The 21453-nt window shown below is 39.5% G+C and overlaps 1 gene segment (V, D, J or C); it reads left to right on the plus strand.

Annotated features, from left to right (window-relative positions):
- The first annotated feature begins 20532 nt into the window (after positions 1-20532).
- LOC122807995 lies at positions 20533-21237 on the plus strand. The segment is given in 2 exon segments: positions 20533-20612; positions 20843-21237. Coding segments are annotated over 2 exon segments (354 nt in total).
- The last annotated feature ends 216 nt before the right edge of the window (positions 21238-21453 follow it).

The raw sequence follows: 21453 nt of genomic DNA on the forward strand, positions 1-21453 counted from the left end.
AGTAATAACCTTTGTTCTGTGTTCTCCACATAAACAAGTCTCTTCACCTTCAGTTTTTCTAGCTACATGGTTGCCTTTTTAATATGGTGTAAATTCAGAGCTGTTAGCACAGTGAAAATGCAAGTCAGGTGTGAACTGATCACAAATGATGAATCTCAAATACTTAGCTCTGTGTAGCAGATGTATTTGTTTTTAATATATTATAGCTGCAAATGATTACTGTTTGGGAGAAAGAAAACACAACATCACTGCAGGCTGCCCTACATCCAGTGGGTGTGTCAGGTTAGACTTACAAACTGTTATATGTAAGGTTGGAAATGTAAGTAAGCAGCATACAATTTGCAGGTTCTGTTCATTAACATCCAACCTCCCCTTCATTTGTTGGTAACCGCATATATTATTTCAGTGTAATATCCTCACATATTTTAAGGCCAGTTATATACAATGGCTTACAAACTGCATGTCTCAGATTACTGGTCAGCTAAGAGAAGAATAACCAATAAACACAGATAGGTAAGTCAGAGCTGTATATCTGCAAGCAATAGTCATAACTGGTTGTGTGATCACTTAACACACTACATCCAAAAGTAATAAATGTACAAATAACAGTTGCATGGTTTCATATTACTTTATAAGATGTTGCAGTTGGCTGTATGCAGAATGATTTCAGTTCCTTGCTGCAAAGCTGTTTGTGTGGCAAAGAAGGCTAAGGCACCCTTCTTGTTTTCTGAAGGTTCATCAGAGTGAGAGTATCATGTAAACCAACATTTTATATTTCTAGTGTATATGTCAAGATTGATTTTCCTCATTACAACTACTTGTCCCTTTTTTTCTCTTTTTTCTCTTTCTTTTTTTTTGGGGGGGGGCAGTGTTTGCAGGATGTGTTGCTTAGCACAGTCATGGGAAATGGATAAAAATGAATGTCAGGTTTGGCTGTGCTTGTCTCATTTGCAAGAAGTGTGGCAGTGTGCAAACTGGATAACTGGCCCATCCAGGAAGTAGACAAAACATCTGCAGAATGGACCCAGACAGCCAATAATTGAAACCAGAAATATTCAATTAATTCTGTGGGTCGCTGAGCAAACATGCTAAGTGGCATTTATGAGGCATTTAACACAGAGACCTTAAGAATGATTAGTAAATTAGGGAATGTCATATAACTAATCCTTTGGCAGCATATGCAAGTGTAGGGCTAGAGTACAGATGGTCCTGGGTTCTAGTACAGGGTATGCAACCTTCTTTGTCACTGCTGTGACAGTGCAGTTTATAGCAGTGACTGAAAAATAGACATGTGTTATTTCAACATTCTTGTGGCAACAGGTGTAAGTGTAAGACTGCCATATACACAGTCCTGGGTTCTAATATAGGATATTTCATACACTTTTACTGTTGCTCCACTTCTCATTATATTCACTGTCACTTATAACACTTTAGACAGTGGAGCTGATTTGAATTATATGTATGAGGGATGAGACACCATTATTGTGTTTTCAGATGTATAACTGAAGGTATACTGTGTACTGTTGTTCTGTAAGTATAATTCTGCTATCTGGACTCACATGGCCTTCAAAATTACTTAATACATATACACAACTGGATCTATATCTGATAGCCTTGTCAGGCCACACACATACATATGTAACAGCTCATACTGTCACCTGCATTTATGTATAATTCCTTATTATGTCTGAGCAGCAGTTCTTCTGTGGCAAATATAGAAAATTAAAGCTGTGGAAGAAAATGTTTTGTCCCTTAGCCTAGGTTTGAATCCCACAGTGTATAAAGGTAAAAACAAATGTGTCAGGTCATTACATGTATGCCCCTGTGCATGTATGCAAACCTTACTCACCTAACAGTTACCTTCCAATTTCCAATAAATATTTCTGGGCTACATCATTAGACACCCCCTCAAACTAAAGCCAATTGCCAGATTAACCTTCCAATTACAATTATTTAATTCCTTCTGGCTTGGCACTACTAATCTCTACTTAAAATTATGCAAAAACATTGCTTGGGTTTGTGCACTACCAGTAAACATGATAACTGGAACTTGCAGAAAAGCATCAGTTTCCATTGTTCTAGTTTTGCTGGTAGACATGGCTGGTGTTAGAGGAGAAGGTGCCAAGTGTAGGGCACTGTGGCTTATCAAGTTTGCAGATGACTGTCAGCTGGACGCAATCATATAGAGTCCCCCAGTGATGCCAACATATTACAGAAGTTGCTGACAGACACATGATTAGTGCCAAACTCACAGACTGAACCTTAAAGCAAAAAATGCCTCATTGTTCCCTTTGGCAATGAAGTACCCTTTCTAATTATGATATACATAGCACCTCTCTAAGCTCCAACACAGTGTTAAGAGACTTGGGAACACATGCTGATAGCAATCTACACTTCAATCACTATGTGCGTCTAGTGGTGGGACACACATTTTACATCGTGCACCTCATAAATAAGCTCATCACATTCATGACCAGGGAGGTCACAGTTCTGCTGTATTCTACCCTTATCAGACCACTAATGGAGTACAATGCTCCCTTCTGTCTGTACCTCACCAGACAACTGCAACAACTAGAAAAAACATGGAGGTTTGTGACTGGGAGAATCCAGGGCCTCCAAAACATGACATACATGGAAAGACTGAAAGACTTGTCAGTGTACTCAGTATCATGCAGGCTGCTGAGAGGTGACCTATGCCTGACCTACAGAGCAGTCTCAGACCCTGCCCTACTTGAAATGCTGGACATCTGCATATCAAATAGGACAAGATAACTTGCTCTGGGGATCTCACCCTAGCCTGTGACATGAATAGACCATGCTAGGGATACAGATATATCTCTCAGCAATTGCCACTCTGCTGTATAGGCTCCCAATGCATATGAAGCAGTGTTCCTCAATGACCCTATTCAAGAGCAATATGAAAAACTGGATGGGTGATTGTAAATTCATCCCTGGGGTGGCACCTATGTCCCTCATAGAAAGAGCCATTCTGTGATGATCACAAAAATGCTCTGCTACCAATGACCATCTAACAATGCTCAATAAGGGTACTTGTGTTTTACACAGCTAAGCTTGTAAATGCCCTAAGGCCATTAGGCTAGTAACCTCCTGTGAACCTCTGAAGCTATGAACCTATGCAGGCCTTCCATCATCTCTCCAACATCCCCTGCTGATGTCATCCACTATAAGTTGACCTGCAGTCCTGTAAAAGTCAGACTTGTGCCGTTGAACTTGCATAAAGTACTGAGTTCTGTAGTCTGTGTACTTATATAGGTAGCGGTTCTGTTCTCATTGCAGTCAACTATGTGTGTGTGTGTGTGTCTGTGTGTGTGTGTGTGACTGTGTGTGTGTCTGTGTGTGTGTGTGTGTGTGTGTGTGTGTGTGTGTGTGTGTGTGTGTGTGTGTGTGTGACTGTGTGTGTGTCTGTGTGTGTGTGTGTGTGTGTGTGTGTGTGTGTGTGTGTGTGTGTGTGTGTGTGTGTGTGTGTGTGTGTGTGTGTGTGTGTGTGTGTGTGTGTGTGTGTGTGTTTAGTTACTGTTTCAGTCCTATGGATTGATTTTTTTTATACTTGTACATGCCTACACATCCATTTCATGCAGGCCTCCCAACATGCCCTGCTGATGTCATCCACTATAACTTGACCTGCAGTCTTGTAAAAGTCAGACTTGTGCCATGGAGCTTGCATAAAGTATTGAGTTTTGTAGACTAAGTACTAAGATATGTAGGAGTTCTGTTCTCACTGAAGCCAACAGTGTGTGTATTTGTGCTCTTGTGTGACATTATAGAAAGCCTTTTACACCAGCATGTGGGACACTGTTATTGCTATATTCTCCTCAACAGACACTGCTGCTGTCATCATGTTGTCTGAGACACTCCAAGTCAAACTTGAACTGTGGTACTTGCCTTAAATACAGAAGTTTGTAGTCTTTGTAACTAGGTAGAGGTTCTATTCTCACTGCAGTTAACTCTAAGTATGTGTGTTTGCACTCTTGCTTGACATTACAGAGAGCCTGTTATATCATCATGTGGGACACTGCTATTGCCATATTCTTTTCAACAGATACTGCTGATGCCATCGCTATAAAGTTTTGACTGAGACACTCCAAGTCAGACTTGAGCTGTGGCACTTGCCTTAAAAACAGAGGTCTGTAGTCTGCGTACTTAGATAGGGATTCTATTCTCACTGCAGCTGACTGTGTGTTTGTGCTCTTGCTTGACATTACAGAGATTCTTTTATACCAGCATGTGGGACACTGTTTTTGCCATATTTGCCTCAACAGACACTGCTGATGCCATTAGCTATATCTGATTTGTAGATGTGCACTTTTCACACCAGGGCAGGGTCAGAGACTAGCCTGGAGTCCAGGCAGAAATCACCTCATCTTATACAATACAGATTACAGTAACAAGGCTTTCAGTCTATCCACATACATCATGGCATAGTTTGTAGGCCCTGTTTTTCTTGATGAGAAACCCCCGTGTTCTCTCCAGCTGCTGGAGGTGTCTCGTGAGGTACATGCAAAACAGAGCATTATACTATACTAGTGTTCTGATGAGGTTTGATTACAGTGCTGTCATACAGTCCTGAGATCTGAATATGATGGTATGAATTATGATGTGCACATCATCTGATTTGTAGATGTGCACTATTCACACCAGGGCAGGGTCAGAAAGTAGCCTGTAGTCCAGGCAGAAATCACCTCATCCTATACAATACAGATTACGGTGACATGGCTTTCAGTCTATCCATATACACCATGGCATGGGTTGTAGGCCCTGTGTTTTCTTGATGAGAAAGCCCTGTGTTATGTCCAGCTGCTGCAGGTATCTGGTGAGGTACATGCAAAACAGAGCATTACACTATGCTAGTGTTTTGATGAGGTTTGACTACAGTGCTGTCATACAATCCTGAGATCTGAATATGATGGCATGAATCATAATATGCACAACATAGTCTTTCAATACCAATGTGGACACTTAGTGGTCAAAGTTCAGATTGTTATCTATATGTGTTCCCAGTGCTTGTATCACTGGGTTTTAGCAAAGCAGGACTGCTTTCAATCCTGTAATTAACATGGAATTCCACTTTTCAGAGGGACAAAATAAAGACACATTGCTGTAGTTATTTGTAGATCATGTGGCTTTGTCACCAATCATTTGTCTGTGTTAGTTCCTCCTGTTGTATGTTATCATCATTGGTGGACTCAATGATTGTATCCGGTTTGAAAGAATCAGTAACTGCAGTAAGCCAAAGGCCATATACTTTAGCATGAACTGTTGAGAAATTGATTCCAAACAGTAAAGGACCAAGCACAGATCCATGGGGTATGCCAGTGGTGACAGCTCTACTGGTACAGGTGATTCACCAACTTTGACAGTATGTGTTCTGTCAGTGAGACAATCGGTTACCCATCTAGTGACATAAGGGTTATTTCCCCAGCTGGGAGAGCTTCTCAATGATACCTGTGTGGGATATTGTGTCAAAACCCTATGCCAGATCAAGACAGGTGGTATGCACTGTCTTACCTTCATCCAAGCCTGTCACACAAAATCAATGGGCTGTCACAACATCACAGATCGCCTATGGCATGACTCAGCACATACATCTTCCTGATATACTTGAATACACACTTCAACACACTGTCCAAATGGGCTATGTTCCTGTAAAAGGTTGTACATTAACATGCATCCATCTGAGTTGGGGGGTACAACACCTGATGCATGCATATATAGACACATCCTGACTCTCCTCAACTGTGAGGCAGACCAACATATGTCAGACTTTTTCTAAATGAACACTAGTAATATCCCGGCTGTGTACAACAGACCTGTGTGAGTTGTTAATGCTACATCATGTCTGCTATATTCTGATAGATGTCCTCAAAGAGGTCATAAAGGGCATGCATGATGACAACACTATCATCCTGTGGAATTTGACCAGACCAAGATATCTGACACAAATCCACACTGAGGTATTCAGTCAACACTGTCAGATGTGGCCATAAACAGCTTTATCACCAAATGGGTAGACCAATGTATCACATAAGTGGCATCTCAATATGATGAAATGTGTGAAGTGACCTATATCTCACGTCCAGTGATCAGGTCTGTACATCAGGGCTGTCTGCTAGGCTCTTTCCTGTCCATTATTTAAATGATAGACATCACAGATGACATACACATCCTATGTCCAATCAGTTGCCTGAAAGACTACAAACTACGGACAACCATTGACGCCATCTATGATATTAGTATAATACAGACAGTATCAACATATACCAAAGATTGATGCCTACAATGACAAGAAAACATGGGGAGATTTGTTACATCAGGAAAACAAACACACAACCCAAGTATAATGTGGACATCACGCTCTATAATCAGACCAATAGATATGCGTCTTGTTTCCAGGGGTAGATCACAAATGAAACATCCACCAGCTTGTGGCCACACTTCTGACGACTCCCTTGTATGTAACACAAGTACTGAGTATGTGAAGAACATCCACATCAGAGGCCATAATACTTCCATAGTTCACAGCCTTCATCACACCAGTAACTGAGTACAATGCACCCTTCTTCAGGTAACTTCCTACACATCTTCAACTGATGTATAACTGAAGTGTAACACCTTTGTCACAGTGAGCTGTCACGCAGCTTATTGACCATACCTAGGTATTCTTTTTGTGGCATAAACATTAGTGTCTGATGGTGTGGAACACCCATTAAGTTGTTATACCAGGTGCATATGTGCTACCTGTTTTGGTGATGCACACAGTACACACATAGTTGTTTGACAACATTAATGGCATGGATAACATTTGTGACAGTGTGGATTGTGCTATATATATATATATATATATATATATATATATATATATATATATATATATAGTTACATATATGGGTCTATATCTAATCTTTGAAAACTTATTTTGTCGAAGATTAGAAAGCAGACACCCACTTTCACAAAAGTGCACTTTTGCAAAAGTCAGTTAACCGAATCACAGTACAGTGGGGATAAGGAAAAATATATTTTACCCCACTGTAGTGTGATCTGAGAGTTAGTATATATAAGCAGCAGGGGTGTGGGGGGTGCAGGGGAGCACAGCTCCCTGGAAAAATGTATTCTACTTTGCTGCCACACCTCCGGTAATTCTATATACTAATTCCTAGATCTACAATACAGTGGGGATAAGGAAATATATCCTTTTCCCCACTGTAGTGCGATCTCAGAGTTAGTATATATAAGCAGCAGGGGTGTGGGGGGTGCAGGGGAGCATAGCTCCCTGGAAAAATGTATTCTACTTTGCTGCCACACCTCCGGTAATTCTATATACTAATTCCTAGATCCACAGTACAGTGGGGTTAAGGAAATATATCCTTTTCCCCACTGTAGTGCGATCTCAGAGTTAGTATATATAATTACCGAAGGTCTGTCCAACAAAGTAGAATACATTTTTTTCATGGGGGCAAGCCTCCCTGCACCCCCTACACCCCAGAAACAAACAAACAGATTTGAAAAGATATTGGCAGGGGGGATGTTGGTATAGTCATTCTGCACTATTAGTCTAGCCCTTATTCTGAAAGATGCACCCCTTTCTTTTTTTGTTTTTGTTACCCTCTGGCCATTTCTTTTTTATACTTTGTTTACCAGAAAAGGGCCAGAAAAGACCTTATATAATGCTAAATCCAAGATTACAGACTTTATTTCATCAGCAAACCTTTGGTTATATACACTGCAGCAGTAGTAATTGCCATTGACGCAATATCTGCACAATCATACACACTCTTCCAAGCACATTTAGATTCCTGAAAAAAGGAAGAAACAGTTTGGTTTGGAAAAGAAAGCCTGGAAAATAGATGTTTTTTCATTCCCTTGGAAGGGAATGTTCCTTTATGAATTTCCACCCTTTCCATTGATATTCAGGGTGATTCTAAAGATTCAAAAGGATATCCCAGAAATAATTGTGTTGAGATCCTTTTGGCCTAGGTAACATTGCTTTTCCTTTTTTATGGAATTGCCAAGAGCATTTACCACAAGCTTTCTCACAGACTGGGTCTACTCACACAAGATAGGGGGTTTGATACACCCCAAAATCAATACACTTCAACTAATTCCCTGGATGATTCAATTTTAATACCTTTTAGGCACTTATTTCATGGTGATATGCAGCAGGTACTAAAGGAGGCAATAAAGCCCACTACTAAAAAATCCTATGTTGGTGTCTAACCAATAACCAGGGGTCTATCAAGGATTTTGTACCACTGGTGCTCAAATATTTTTGTGAGTTAACAAATGAATGACAAGGCCACTGCACAACGAAGGTTGAAAACTCCAGCACTGTTCAAGCCAAAACAATCCAAAGGCAGGACACCAGTTTAATCCACAGCTACACAAATTTATTGCAGACTTAGCGCTTTCACCTTACAAGGCATCATCAGAGTCAGAAGGCTGTTGCAACAACCCCCATTTAAATACTAAAGTCTGTAAGCAATGAAATAATAAATCATTAATTAATTAAACCATCAACCAGTAAAAAACATTTACCCATTCAAACATAAAAACGTTTAAAGTTACACTCATTCACCTTAAAGGGCCTTTGCAAAAAAGTTAAATGACACTTAATACAATTGATGTACTGAAGCAAATATAATAGTAGTTGTAATATTAAAATGTTAAATGGCCAACTTAATGAAGTTGTTTCAATATGTATATTATTAGTCAAATCTAAAGGTACTGAATAACATTCCTGTTGCAAATATTGTTACTAAATAATTCTTTCATGTTTTATTTTATTTTATTTTAATGATTGTAGTGCAATTAAATGTACATAGATCCACTCCTATAGAACCTGGGATCTATGCACCAAGAGGGGTTTAATAGAAATAAAATCATTAAGCCCAGGGTAGGACATGGCATTTAGCCGAAGCTGCCACTCCATCTCCTTTAAAGCTACCTTGTTCTTAATGTCACCACCACTATCTAATAACACCCTATCAATCACAAAAAACATGAATTTCTTAAAGTTGTTACATTTGGTACTATGGAGGTACAACGCATTGTGGGAATCCTTATTTTTAATTTATTAATTGATTTATTATTTCATTGCTTACAGACTTTAGTATTTAAATGGGGGTTGTTGCAACAGCCTTCTGACTCTGATGATGCCTTGTAAGGTGAAAGCGCTAAGTCTGCAATAAATTTGTGTAGCTGTGGATTAAACTGGTGTCCTGCCTTTGGATTGTTTTGGCTTGAACAGTGCTGGAGTTTTCAACCTTCGTTGTGCAGTGGCCTTGTCATTCATTTGTTATCTGCTAGTGCCCTGATATTGGGTAATTTGTTTGTTTTTATAATTTTTGTGAGTTACTTGCATCTAGCCCTGATTATTCAGGTATAAAGGCTCATCTTGCTGACACGTCAGCATGTCTGCCCGTGGATCTTCCACTGTCTTCTCTGTTGTGAAACAGTTTCTGGGTTTTACAACTGTAACTGCCTCATAAACAGGTAGCTCCATTCTGGGATCTCAGCTATGTGCTGGAGAAACTATCTCACCTTTTGAATCTTCCCATCAAGCTGATTTATGGTTCTTGACTTGAAAACTGTACTCATCCTTGCTCTGACATCTGCAAGAAGAGTATCTGAGTTGGAAGCTCTCATGATGGGTGAAGCCTATTGGATTTCCATAGGGATAGGTAATCTTTAAGAACAAACTGCTCAGTCATGGCCAAAGTGGTTTCATAGTTTACATAAGCCATCGATCTCCCAGTTCTCTACCCAAACCTGAAAAACAGGGAGACCAGATTCTACATATTCTGGACATGCACAGGCATCTCAGGTGCTATTTTGACACACTTAAGCCTTTTATATAAGCTGCTCAGTTATTTAATTTTTAGCAAGAGGCAAGAAGGCCACCCTGGATGTAAACAGAACTATTTCCAGATGCTTGCCCTCAGCTATTGTTTTTCATTATTCCAACCATGACAAATCCATTCCCAGCAGTATCAAGGCACATCCCACTAGAGCCTTATCTTCTTCAAGACCCAAAGGGGTGGACTCCAGGAACATTTTAGAGATGGTTACTTAGTCCTCTGTACACACTTTTTACAAATTATCACATACTGGAATCCTTTTCTGGGGCCAGGTCAAACTGTGCTAGAGCTATTTTCCAGGGACTCCTGGTTACATATCCATCTTCCTCCCAAGATTGATAGGCTTTGGTATTCAACCAATATAGCCTAGGGTCTACTGCAGCTGTGGAAATGATTAACATAGTGCAGTTGTGCAAGTTGCACTTACCAGTAATAGTACATGTTTGAATTCCTCACTGCTGCAGTAGCTGCACCTACTCTCTTTCCCTGTAATCTTTTATATAGTTGTAGTTAGGATATAAAGCAGGGTTGTGTTTGGTTTCTAGTTTACATGTTCTGTTGTTAATATTGATTAGTTATTTCAGGATGCTAGATTCTTCTGTCATTGTATGGGCAAGAAAGTCCTGAAGAAAGCTTCACTGTGACTGCTGATTATCATCCATGGGACTAGCCAATCAGCAGTCAGTGTTTATGGAGGCACAGCTTTTTAAAGTTGGCCCTTTCTTGACAGGAAACAATCCATATAGCCCAAGGGCTACTGCATTAGTGAGGAATTCAAACATCTACTGTTATGGTTAAGTGCAATTTACACAACTGTACATTATAGAAAAGAAAACAAATGATTTTAAACATTTTCACAAACTTCATATGATACATATATGTTTTCTTTTTTAACAATTGTTATTCATTCCAACAACATGATTACAATTGAAAAGATTGATTGTTCATGGAACACTGAAGTGGTTTCACCTCCAGAAACTGGTATTTTAGGAGTTGGGTATTTGCCCTTTCACCAATGTGAAGCAATCTCTGAGTTGATATGTTTAATATGCAAGGGATGTGAGGGGTTCAGGGAGGCTTGCTGCCTTCCAAAAACACTGTTATTCATGTTGCTGGCTTCCAGAGGTGAAGCCAGTTCAGTGTTCCATGAACAAATCTTTTCAATTGCAGCCATCTTGTCTTGCAACCATATGATATAAATCAAATAACCAGCTGTGTCAACATCTCTTTGATAGATGCAGACAGATGTTCTAGATGTGTGTGAGACTGACAGTCCCTGACTAGGGGAATATTCCCTTTCCCCCAGGATTTTATAATCTCAGAGTTAGTATGTATAATTAGTGGAGGGGGTATGCACAATCCCTGGAGTATGTGCAAAACATGTTGGTGTTTGTTTAGTCAATGTTATTTTTGGTGTCAATTTAGCTGATCATTTGACCAGCTGCTCTACACCCATATATGTGTGTGAAGCTGGACAGATGCTCTTAGCTGTCCTTGAATATGTAGACTGTGTCATATTTTGCCTCACATTTTGGTATGTTCCTAGTAAAATTTGTATATTTTTAGCAAATCAGTTAAGATTACAGTTAGTAAATAATGGTAGACATTTGAATACGTTCCTTGTAAAAAAAATTTTAGCATATTAGTGAGGATAATATTTAGCAATGATGGCAAATATTTGAGTTTTAGACTTGGTAGTATTCAGAAAAAAAGCATGTCAGTGCAAAGCATGTTATTCCAGAAACTTTATAAATATATGAGTGTATTACTTCCTGATTTTGTCCCTTTGTCCCCACTATTTTTCTCCTTTGATTCTAGAGCTCATTGTTTGAGAAGAATATATGCATGGTGGGGGTTGCAGTGTGTGGCATACTGTATTCAGTTTCTGACAGCAGTGAGCTCAGATGATACATAGATCTGGCAAATAAGTATTTGTTCATTCATTTTAATCCCAGTCACACTTTTGAGTTGTACAGTCACTGTTATACCACTGGCCGTAAATGATGGTTACGTGTGTGTGTGTGTGTGTGTGTGTGTGTGTGTGTGTGTGTGTGTGTGTGTGTGTGTGTGTGTGTGTGTGGCAACTGCTTTGTATTAAAAATGAAGTTTTTCTTACTTCTAACAGGATCTGAAGAAGGTTAAGCATAACCAAAAGCACTTATCCTGTATTTTACCATTTGTTTTATTTGTTTTATATAATAAAGAGTTTTTAACAGTTTAACCACAACTGGGAAGCTCCTACTTAGATCACTGTTTGTATCGAGTGCTTTAGCTGTTTTTAACAGCTCAACAGTTCTTGTAAGAGCTGGTAAGCTTCAACTTAAACTGCTGTTTATATCAAGAGTGTTTTAGATGTTCTTTCCAGCCTAACAGCTCTTGTAAGAGTTAACAAATCTCCACTGCTGTTTGCATCAAGAATGTCTTAGCTGCTGCTAACAGCTCACAGTTCAAGCAAACTTCAATTTAAACTGCTGTTTGCATTGAGAGTGCTTCAGATTTTTCTAACAGCTCAACAGTTCTTGTAAAAGCTACCAAGCCTCCACCCTAACTGCGGTTTGTACTAAGAGTGTTTCAGTTATATAAATATTTGAGAGCAAGAGGTGGCATGTTCATTCTTTTTTCTTACATATTTTATATTTGTCTGAATGGCCTTTAGTGGCGTGATTTGGTCTTTGTGCTTAGTGTTTTTATTTGCTTATCACTCCATACTGCTTTGCTTGCATGGAAAATATGGAGAATTTATCAAACGGAAACAATTCTTTAGAAGCTGTAAGCAAAAGGACGGCTACGGCTACGAACCTTCAGTTAAGTGCACTGATTCCATTACTAATGTTGAATTTGGAAAGCAATGAAATACAGGTGAGCTCTGTTGAGGAAATTAAGAATAATTTTGTTGATGTATTTAAGGAAGTAGAAAATGCTGCATATAAGTTGAAATGCTTACAATGGCAGCGCTTCCACATGGAAGCCTGCCTTCATCATCAAGTAATTCCTAGGGGACTGTGAATTAGATGCATGCCGAGCTATAGCAATGCATATCCTGACTTGCTAGCAAAATGGCAAAATTTGAATATTGAAACAAGCTTTAGTTATATAAAACTTCTTATAGAGTTTTTTAAGCCACATGAGGAAGAACTTAGTAATCTGCTTGAAGTGAAACAAAGAGAACTAGAAGAAATGGATCTGACAGAAAGAAATCTATCACAACTGATTACAAGAAAAATTGGATGCCTATGATACTAAACTTAAAGTAGTCAAATGTGGCAAACTAGCTAGAGACTATAAAGATTTTAAAAATGGACATTTATTTGAATGGCCGAAAGAACAACGAGAAGGCACAAGTATAGCAACAAAGTGAGACGTAGCCCCAGCACAGTTGGTCTCAGAACAATCGAAAGAAGGGTTTAGACCATTTAGGAAGCTCAGTAACAGAACTAACAGTAATAATAATAATAATAATAATAATGAAAAAACAGGGGAAAATGTACAAGGACTAGCAGTGCCGGTATTGATGTGCATGCTAATGAGACATATGACACAATGGCAAAGGAACAGAAGAATGCCTGTATAGTTCATCAAGAAGATGGTGAAATTGTAGTACAAACACAGAAAGAAGATTCTACAACTGAAATAGGAGAAACAACAATGCCTTTGATTTCTGTTAATATGACTGGAACAATCCCTAAAAATGGATCAATACATGTACCCCTCATGCAACAACTTCCTTTTTTATTACAGACAAAAACATTTCAGAGTCCGAGATTGGCAAGCAGAGGGAGGAAAAAAAGAAAAGTGAATTAGATAACCACAAAGTCTCACTCATAGTAAATATTTCTGGGTTACTGCTAAGTGAGGAGCAATTAAGTGTACTTGAGAAAGGCTTAAGTTTTATACCCTCCATACAATCACCACTACATGAAATAGTAATGGACTTGAAATGTTTTGTTCGAAATGTTACTTTGAAGCATATATTTGGTAGTAAAGATGGTGATGAAGATGTAAAGAAAAGTATATATAAAAATAAATGAGTAGCTTTGTTCCTGCTATTCATCCTTCAGTGGAAATGTTCATTCAACTTTGTGAACAAGACATATATGAAAACAGGCAAGGGAATAATTTTAAGCAATATCGTAACCTGACCCAAAAGGAGTTCCAAGGGTTAAATGAATTGATGCAGTGAACAGATATTGTGGTAAGACCAGCAGATAAATGTGGAGTTATTGTGGTGATGAACTCCACTAAATACAGAACTAAAATGGAAGATCTGCTCAGCAAAAAAGAAACATACTTAGTGCTAAGCAGAAAAGATCTGAGTGTGTTGATAAACAATGTAAAAGATAACTTATATGAGATGCTAATGAACAGGATGATAACCAAGGAGCTATATGACATTTTTGAAGTCTCTCACCCAACATACCAGTAATTAGTGGCCTGCCTAAAATACATAAAGACTGCCTAGAACCACCGATGTGTCTGATAGTAGCAGGAAGAGGCTGGATCACAGAGCCACTATCCATCTATCTGGAGAATGAATTAAAGAACCTATTGAGCAGAGCGAACACTGTTATAAAAGACTCAGCAGACTTCTTGCAACATCTACATGGAAGTATGGAAAATAGATGCTCATTTGAAGACTTGCTCTTGGTAACCTTGGATGTAAATAATTTGTTTATGTACATACCAAACTAGTTTGGCATAGAATCCATTCGGAAATTTGCTAGTCCTTTTCTATCTAATATCCCATTAATTTGCAGTTTACTAGAACTGGTACTGAAAAACAATGTGTTTACTTATGGCAATATCTATTACTGGCAGAGATGGGGCATAACAATGGGGACCTCCTGTGCTAATAGCTATGCCAATCTGGTACTTGCCCAATGGGAAAAGGAACGGTTGGATGACACCAGAAATATTTGGACCAAAAAACTACTAATGTATGACAGATTTGTTGATGATATCTTTGTTGCATGGGAAGGAAGTGAAACTTCACTCAACAATTTCATCGATTTTTTGAGTATGACAATTACCTTCCTGAAATTTCGGGTTAAAAGTTCACGTCATTAAACAGAATTTTTGGATGTGAAATTGGGTTTAGATCCTGTAAAAGTCATTGAAACAATGGTATACAGAAAACCCATGTGGCGTAATCATATGCTACACTACTCAAGTATGCATCCCAGACATATGATATGTTCCACAATATAGTGGACAATCAAGCAGTACGAGTATCGAAACTTTGTACAAATTAAGACGTTTATTTGATGGAACATGAGAAACTGTTGAATGACTTCATGGAATGAGGATATAAAGAAAAGAAGATTACCAAGGGCAAAAAGCAAATACTGGGAATACGTGAAACATAAAGGTAGATCTCATTATTCTAAGAGGAGTGATCAAGAGATGAAGCAGAATAAAGAAAGCAGCTCCAAAGAACACAAAGTAAGGTGTGCGATCACATATAGCACAGGTAATGCAGCGATATGTGGCACTATTAGGAAATATTGGTCGATTTTAACTTCAGATATTAGAATTAAAGAACTGGTAGGAGAAAAACCCAGCTTTGCATTTAAGAGCAAAAAGAATCTAAAGAGGCTTTTATGCCAAAAAGATGGAATAGAGATGAGAAATTATATCACTCAGGCTGCTCTTACAAGGCCTAACAGAGGTACATGCAAATGTGGTTTCTGCAAAGCATGTGCTTGGATTAACACACAAGATACATTTACACATCCTGTAACAAATAAGATATATACTTTCCAAGGGCTAGTGAATTGCAATAGCAGGAACCTAGTATATGTTGCAACCTGTAGTATCTGCACAGCTTATTATATAGGTAAAACAAACAGAAAATTCAAGGAACATATTCTTCATAGGGTAGTACTAGGCTAACTGCCCTTGTGGGCTATTTTAAGCCTAGCCAATTACTCATGTGAGAATCAAACCCTGCACCTTATGTCTATAAGATAAACACCTTAACCATTATGCCAACCTCCCATCGTCACCACCTATGTGATATAAGAAACAAGGTAGATAGTAACTCTATCAACATATCTCTAGATTTGAGAACCATTCATTTAGATTTATGGGTTTATCAAACATCAAAGAAAGTATACGAGGTGGTGACCTAATGAATAAAACGGAAGCTGAAGAAGCAAGGTGGATTATAGATTTCAGAGCAGATCATCCCCTAGGTTTGAATGGGGTAGTACCCTTAAAACCTATATTAAAAGAGCGAGGCCTGAGATATAAAAAGTAATTACAATTTAAGCTTTCACTTTAAGAGATGCTGTCTTCAGAATGGGAGTGGCAACTGCTTTGTATTAAAAAGGAAGTTTTTCTTACTTCTAACAGGATCTGAAGAAGGTTAAGCATAACCAAAAGCACTTATCCTGTATTTTACTGTTTGTTTATTTGTTGCTTTATATAATAAAGAGTTTATAACAGTTTAACCACAACTGGGAAGCTCCTACTTAGATTGCAGTTTGTATCGAGTGATTTAGCTGTTTTTAGCAGCTCAACGGTTCTTGTAAGAGCTGATAAGCTTCAACTTAAACTGCTGTTTGTATCAAGAGTGTTTCAGACAGCTCTTATAAGAGTTAACAAATCTCCACTGCTGTTTGCATCAAGAATGTTCTAGCTGCTGCTAACAGCTCAACAGTTCAAGCAAGCTTCAGTTTAAACTGCTGTTTGCATTGAGAGTTCTTCAGCTGTTTCTAACAGTTCAACAGTTCTTGTAAAAGCTACCAAGCCTCCACCCTAACTGCGGTTTGTACTAAGAGTGTTTCAGTTATATAAATACTTGAGAGCAAGAGGTGGCATGTTCATTATTTTTTCTTACATATTTTATATTTGTCTGAATGGCCTTTAGTGGTGTGATTTGGTCTTTGTGCTTGGTGTGTGTGTGTGTGTGTGTGTGTGTGTGTGTGTGTGTGTGTGTGTGTGTGTGTGTGTGTGTGTGTATATGTGTGTGTGTGTGAGTGTAGAATGTATGTTTGTTTGTTTGTATGTGTTTGCACATAGATGCTCTCAACTGTCCCTGGTTTTAGCAGAATTACTCCAAATTTGTCTTAAATTTTCATCTGTTACCTTTAATGTTTGCTTTTTTTCCCTTGCCAAATTAATGAGAACTGCAGTTACTAAATTATAACAGACATTTGAGTGTAAAAATTACAAGCATTACAAAAAAGCACTCTAATGAAAAGCCTGTTCCAACATTTTAAGGATAGAAGGGCACGCTTTCTAAGTCTGTAAGGACACAGAGAACTGTATCTTTTCAGCTCAGTACTTTCCCTAAGTTTAGGCCTTTGTCTTCTGTTATTTTTTTAGCTTTCTACTTTATTTATGAACTAAGATGTTGAAAGGTATGTGTGTGTGTGTGTGTGTGTGTGTGTGTGTGTGTGTGTGTGTGTGTGTGTGTGTGTGTGTGTGTGTAGGAGGGGGGGGGGGCAATACATTGCACAATCTGTATTCTGACAGCAGTAAGCAGGAGGTACATTCCTGTGTGGCATTTACTTATATAATGTATACATTCAATTTATCTTGACCAAAGTTCTGAGGTATATACTCATATATGAGTGGCTTTAATTGATGGATATGGTGGTTGTCTGTGATGAAAAAGACCTTGTGTGTGAGGGAGAGATTGCAGCATCCAAAAAGTAGCAAATTTACCCTATTTTTTTTTACTTTTCATCACAGAGTGAATCATGAAGTGCAGTGGATTAGCAAGGAGGATGTAAGGATAGCTATGAAGAGGATGAAGAACGGAAAGGCTGTTGGTCCAGATGACATACCTGTGGAAGCATGGAGGTGTTTAGGTGAAATGGCAGTGGAGTTTTAACAAGATTGTTTAATGAAATCTTGGAAAGTGAGAGGATGCCTGAGAAATGGAGAAAAAAGTGCTTTGGTACCGATTTTTAAGAATAAGGGTGATTTGCAGAGCTGTAGTAACTACAGAGGGATTAAACTGATCAGTCACAGCATGAAGTTATGGGAAAGAGTAGTGGAAGTTAGGTTAAGAAGGGAGGTGATGATTAGTGATCAGCGGTATGGTTTCATGCCAGGAAAGAGCACTACAGATGCAATGTTTGCTCTGAGAGTGCTGATGGAGAAGTACAGAGAAGGTCAGAAGGAGCTGCATTGTATCTTTGTGGATTTAGAGAAAGCATATGACAGGGTGCCTAGAGAGGAGTTGTGGTATTGTATGAGGAAGTCGGGAGTGTCAGAGAAGTATGTAAGAGTGGTACAAGATATGTACGAGGGTAGTGTGACAGCTGTGAGGTCTGCGGTGGGAGTGACGGATGCGTTTAAGGTGGAGGTGGGATTACATCAAGGATCAGCTCTGAGCCCTTTCTTATTTGCAATGGTGATGGACAGGTTGACAGACGAGATCAGACAGAAGTCCCCGTGGACTATGTTGTTTGCAGATGACATTGTGATCTGTAGTGAAAGTAGGGAACAGGTGGAGGAGACTCTGGAAAGGTGGAGATATGCTCTAGAGAGAAAAGGAATGAAGGTCAGCAGGACTAAGACAGAATATATGTGTGTGAATGAGAGGGAGGATAGAGGAATGGTGAGGATGCAGGGAGTAGAGGTGGCGAATGTAGATGAGTTTAAGTACTTGGGATCTACAGTTCAGAGTAATGGTGAGTGTGGAAGAGAGGTGAAAAAGAGAGTACAGGCAGGATGGAGTGGGTGGAGAAGAGTGTCAGGAGTGATTTGTGACAGACGAGTACCAGTAAGAGTAAAAGGGAAGGTCTACAAGAGGGTAGTGAGACCAGCTATGTTATATGGGTTGGAGATAGTGGCATTGACAAAAAGGCAGGAGTCAGAGCTTGACGTGGCAGAGCTGAAGATGTTAAGATTTGCACTGGGTGTGACGAAAATAGACAGGATTAGGAATAAGTATATTAGAGGGTCAGCCCAGGTTGGAAGGTTTGGAGACAAAGCCAGAGAGGCAAGATTACGTTGGTTTGGACACGTGCTGAGGAGGGATGCAGAGTATATTGGGAAAAAGATGCTAAGGATGAAGCTGCCAGGTAGTCTCACTGTTACTCCTCTTCCTAGGTCTAGATCATGTTGCTTCAAGAAATGCATTCGCAACTTTCTATGTTTTCCTATAAAAGGGTGAGCACAGCATAGTGGAGATACTGTCCAGAGAAGGTGACAAACTACTATGCCAGTGACGAAACCTGCGTTCAAACATAGGTCCTACTCTGTACTTGCAGGACTGCTCATTATACCACACACCTGCAGGAAAAGAGGAAGGCCTAAGATAAGGTTTATGGATGTGGTGAGAGAGGACATGCAGGTGGTTGGTGTGACAGAGCAAGATGCAGAGGACAGGAAGAAATGGAGACAGTTGATCTGCTGTGGCGACCCCTAACGGGAGCAGCCGAAAGAAGAAGATCACAGAGATCAGTATTCTACACAATAAGTGAAGGCAATGATGTGAGCAGATTGAGTTTTTTGGCTGTGATTCCTTCAGTGCATAGCCTGTACATGTTCCTTGTCTTTGTGTAGTTTTTATCCAGGTGCTTTGGTTTCCTCCCCCAGACCCTCAGTTGTATAATACATGTCCCTGGACATTTGCGCTTTTCCTTTCATCCCAAGCTTAACACAAGAGGATATACAAGTCATTGACCTGTTATGATAGAGACTCACCACATTTCAATTACCCCACCTATTCAGTTGCTTCCTGCAGGCCCCACCCCCTTATTTTGAAGTCACCAGCCACGACTGGTTCAGCTCTTCCATTAACTGCATACACTTATCTCTGTAATGTTGTTGTGTTGAAGCGCTTGGAAGCCAGTGTTGGGTGGCATAGTGGTGCAACAGTTAGCATTGTCGCTCCCCCACAAGAGGTTCTCCAGTTTGATTCTTGGCTGGAGTGCTTTCTGTGCAGCGTCTGTATGTCTTCCTTGCATTTGCTTGGGTTTGCCCCGGTTTCCATACATTCCAAGACATGCATCTGGATCATTTCTTCCCAGGCATCCTCAAAATGATCTCTGCCCCAGTCGAACTTTCCCTATAAACAAATGGTAAATAAATAAAACATCCTTGAATATACGAATCGAGCTAGTACATCAAGTATGCTTATGATTTTACTGAGCCAGCATATAGCCTTTTTGTTTTAAAATGTCTCAATGCAGTAAAAACGTCTTTGTAGTTGTGCTTAAAATTGTAAATTAATTCTTTGAGGCCAAAAGGAGTACCTAGAATTAAAAGAGTTTCACCACATGAAGTGTAAAGTATGAAACGTCCTCTGCAGCCTGATAACGTCCTCTGTTTGCACCTTGGCACAATTGCAACACTCCAGTCTGCAGAGGACTCGTATAATAAGGATATTTACTGAAAGACAGATTGCAGGTGTGTGGTATATCGAGCAGTCCTGCAAGTACGGAGTAAGACCTATGTTTGAACAGTACCTCCACTATGCTGTGTCACCCTTTTATAGGAAGACATTGAAAGTTGCGAATGCATTTCTTGAAGCAACATGATCTAAACCTAGGAAGAAGAGTAACAGTGAGACTTCCTAAACATCCCCCACCCAAATTAAATGAAGAAGTGGGTATGTCAGAATTGCTGCCCTCATGTGGGGGCGGAACTCAAAGAAATACCGTATAGACAGCAATATCCGGAGCAGAAACTCTGTGTAATAATGTATTACCACTACCTGGAAATTCAGAACATCTCCGTGCTGCATCATGAATGTATTGGTGTTTCTGCTAACGCTTGTCACTGGTGCGTATAGTAGTAAGGGGCCAGGGCTGATTAAGTCAAGTAGTTTTATTATGGTATGGTCCATATAAATTGTACAAAAATGACTAACTCATGCTAGTGTTTCAGCTGTAGCCGTCTGATTTATCCATGGAACAATATATGGAATATCGCAATCATATTTCTACGCTGTTGATACACTATTCCTGTGTTCTGTTACAAACTATTTTACTTATTGTCTGTTTTTGTTTTAGGTACGGAGACACAAATTACGGTCATTCAGTATCCCAGAACCGTAGTCACATCGCCTGGGGCTTCTCTTAATGTGACCTGTGAAGTTTTGGGCTACAGTAACCCTGATACATTTTGGTACCGCCAGTTTAGTGGAGAAGAACCCAAGTCTATGTTTGTATCAGCTGGTACAGGTGTGGTGGACCCTCCTAGTTTGGGACATTTCAGTGCCCTCAGACCCAACAGCTCTCATTTCTTTCTGGAAGGAACCAGCCTTGAAGTCCAGGACTCAGGAACGTACTTCTGTGCTGGTAGTACCCACAGCGGAGCAAGTGGCTGAGGCTGCCGTACAAAAACTGTGAGGGCAGCATCGTGCAAGTAGGCTGAGATGGAGGCTTGTTGGAAAGTAATTAATAGTGCACTGTAATCTATTAATGTGTGCGCGTGTGTGGCGGGGGTATGAGTGGTGTGTTTGTAGGGGGTATGTTTGGGGATGTTTTTAAAAGATGTTCTCGTTCAGAACCTAGCACACCCACTTTATGATTCAACACTCCGCATTTTGCGCCTTTATATGAACCTCCTTTTCAGAATGAGATTATCTAACTATGCTTTCTGCACAGTATTTCATTTAAAA

This window comes from Protopterus annectens, chromosome 8.part0, assembly GCF_019279795.1.
Source record: "Protopterus annectens isolate FY-2018-M chromosome 8.part0, PAN1.0, whole genome shotgun sequence".
Lineage (NCBI taxonomy): Eukaryota > Metazoa > Chordata > Ceratodontiformes > Protopteridae > Protopterus > Protopterus annectens.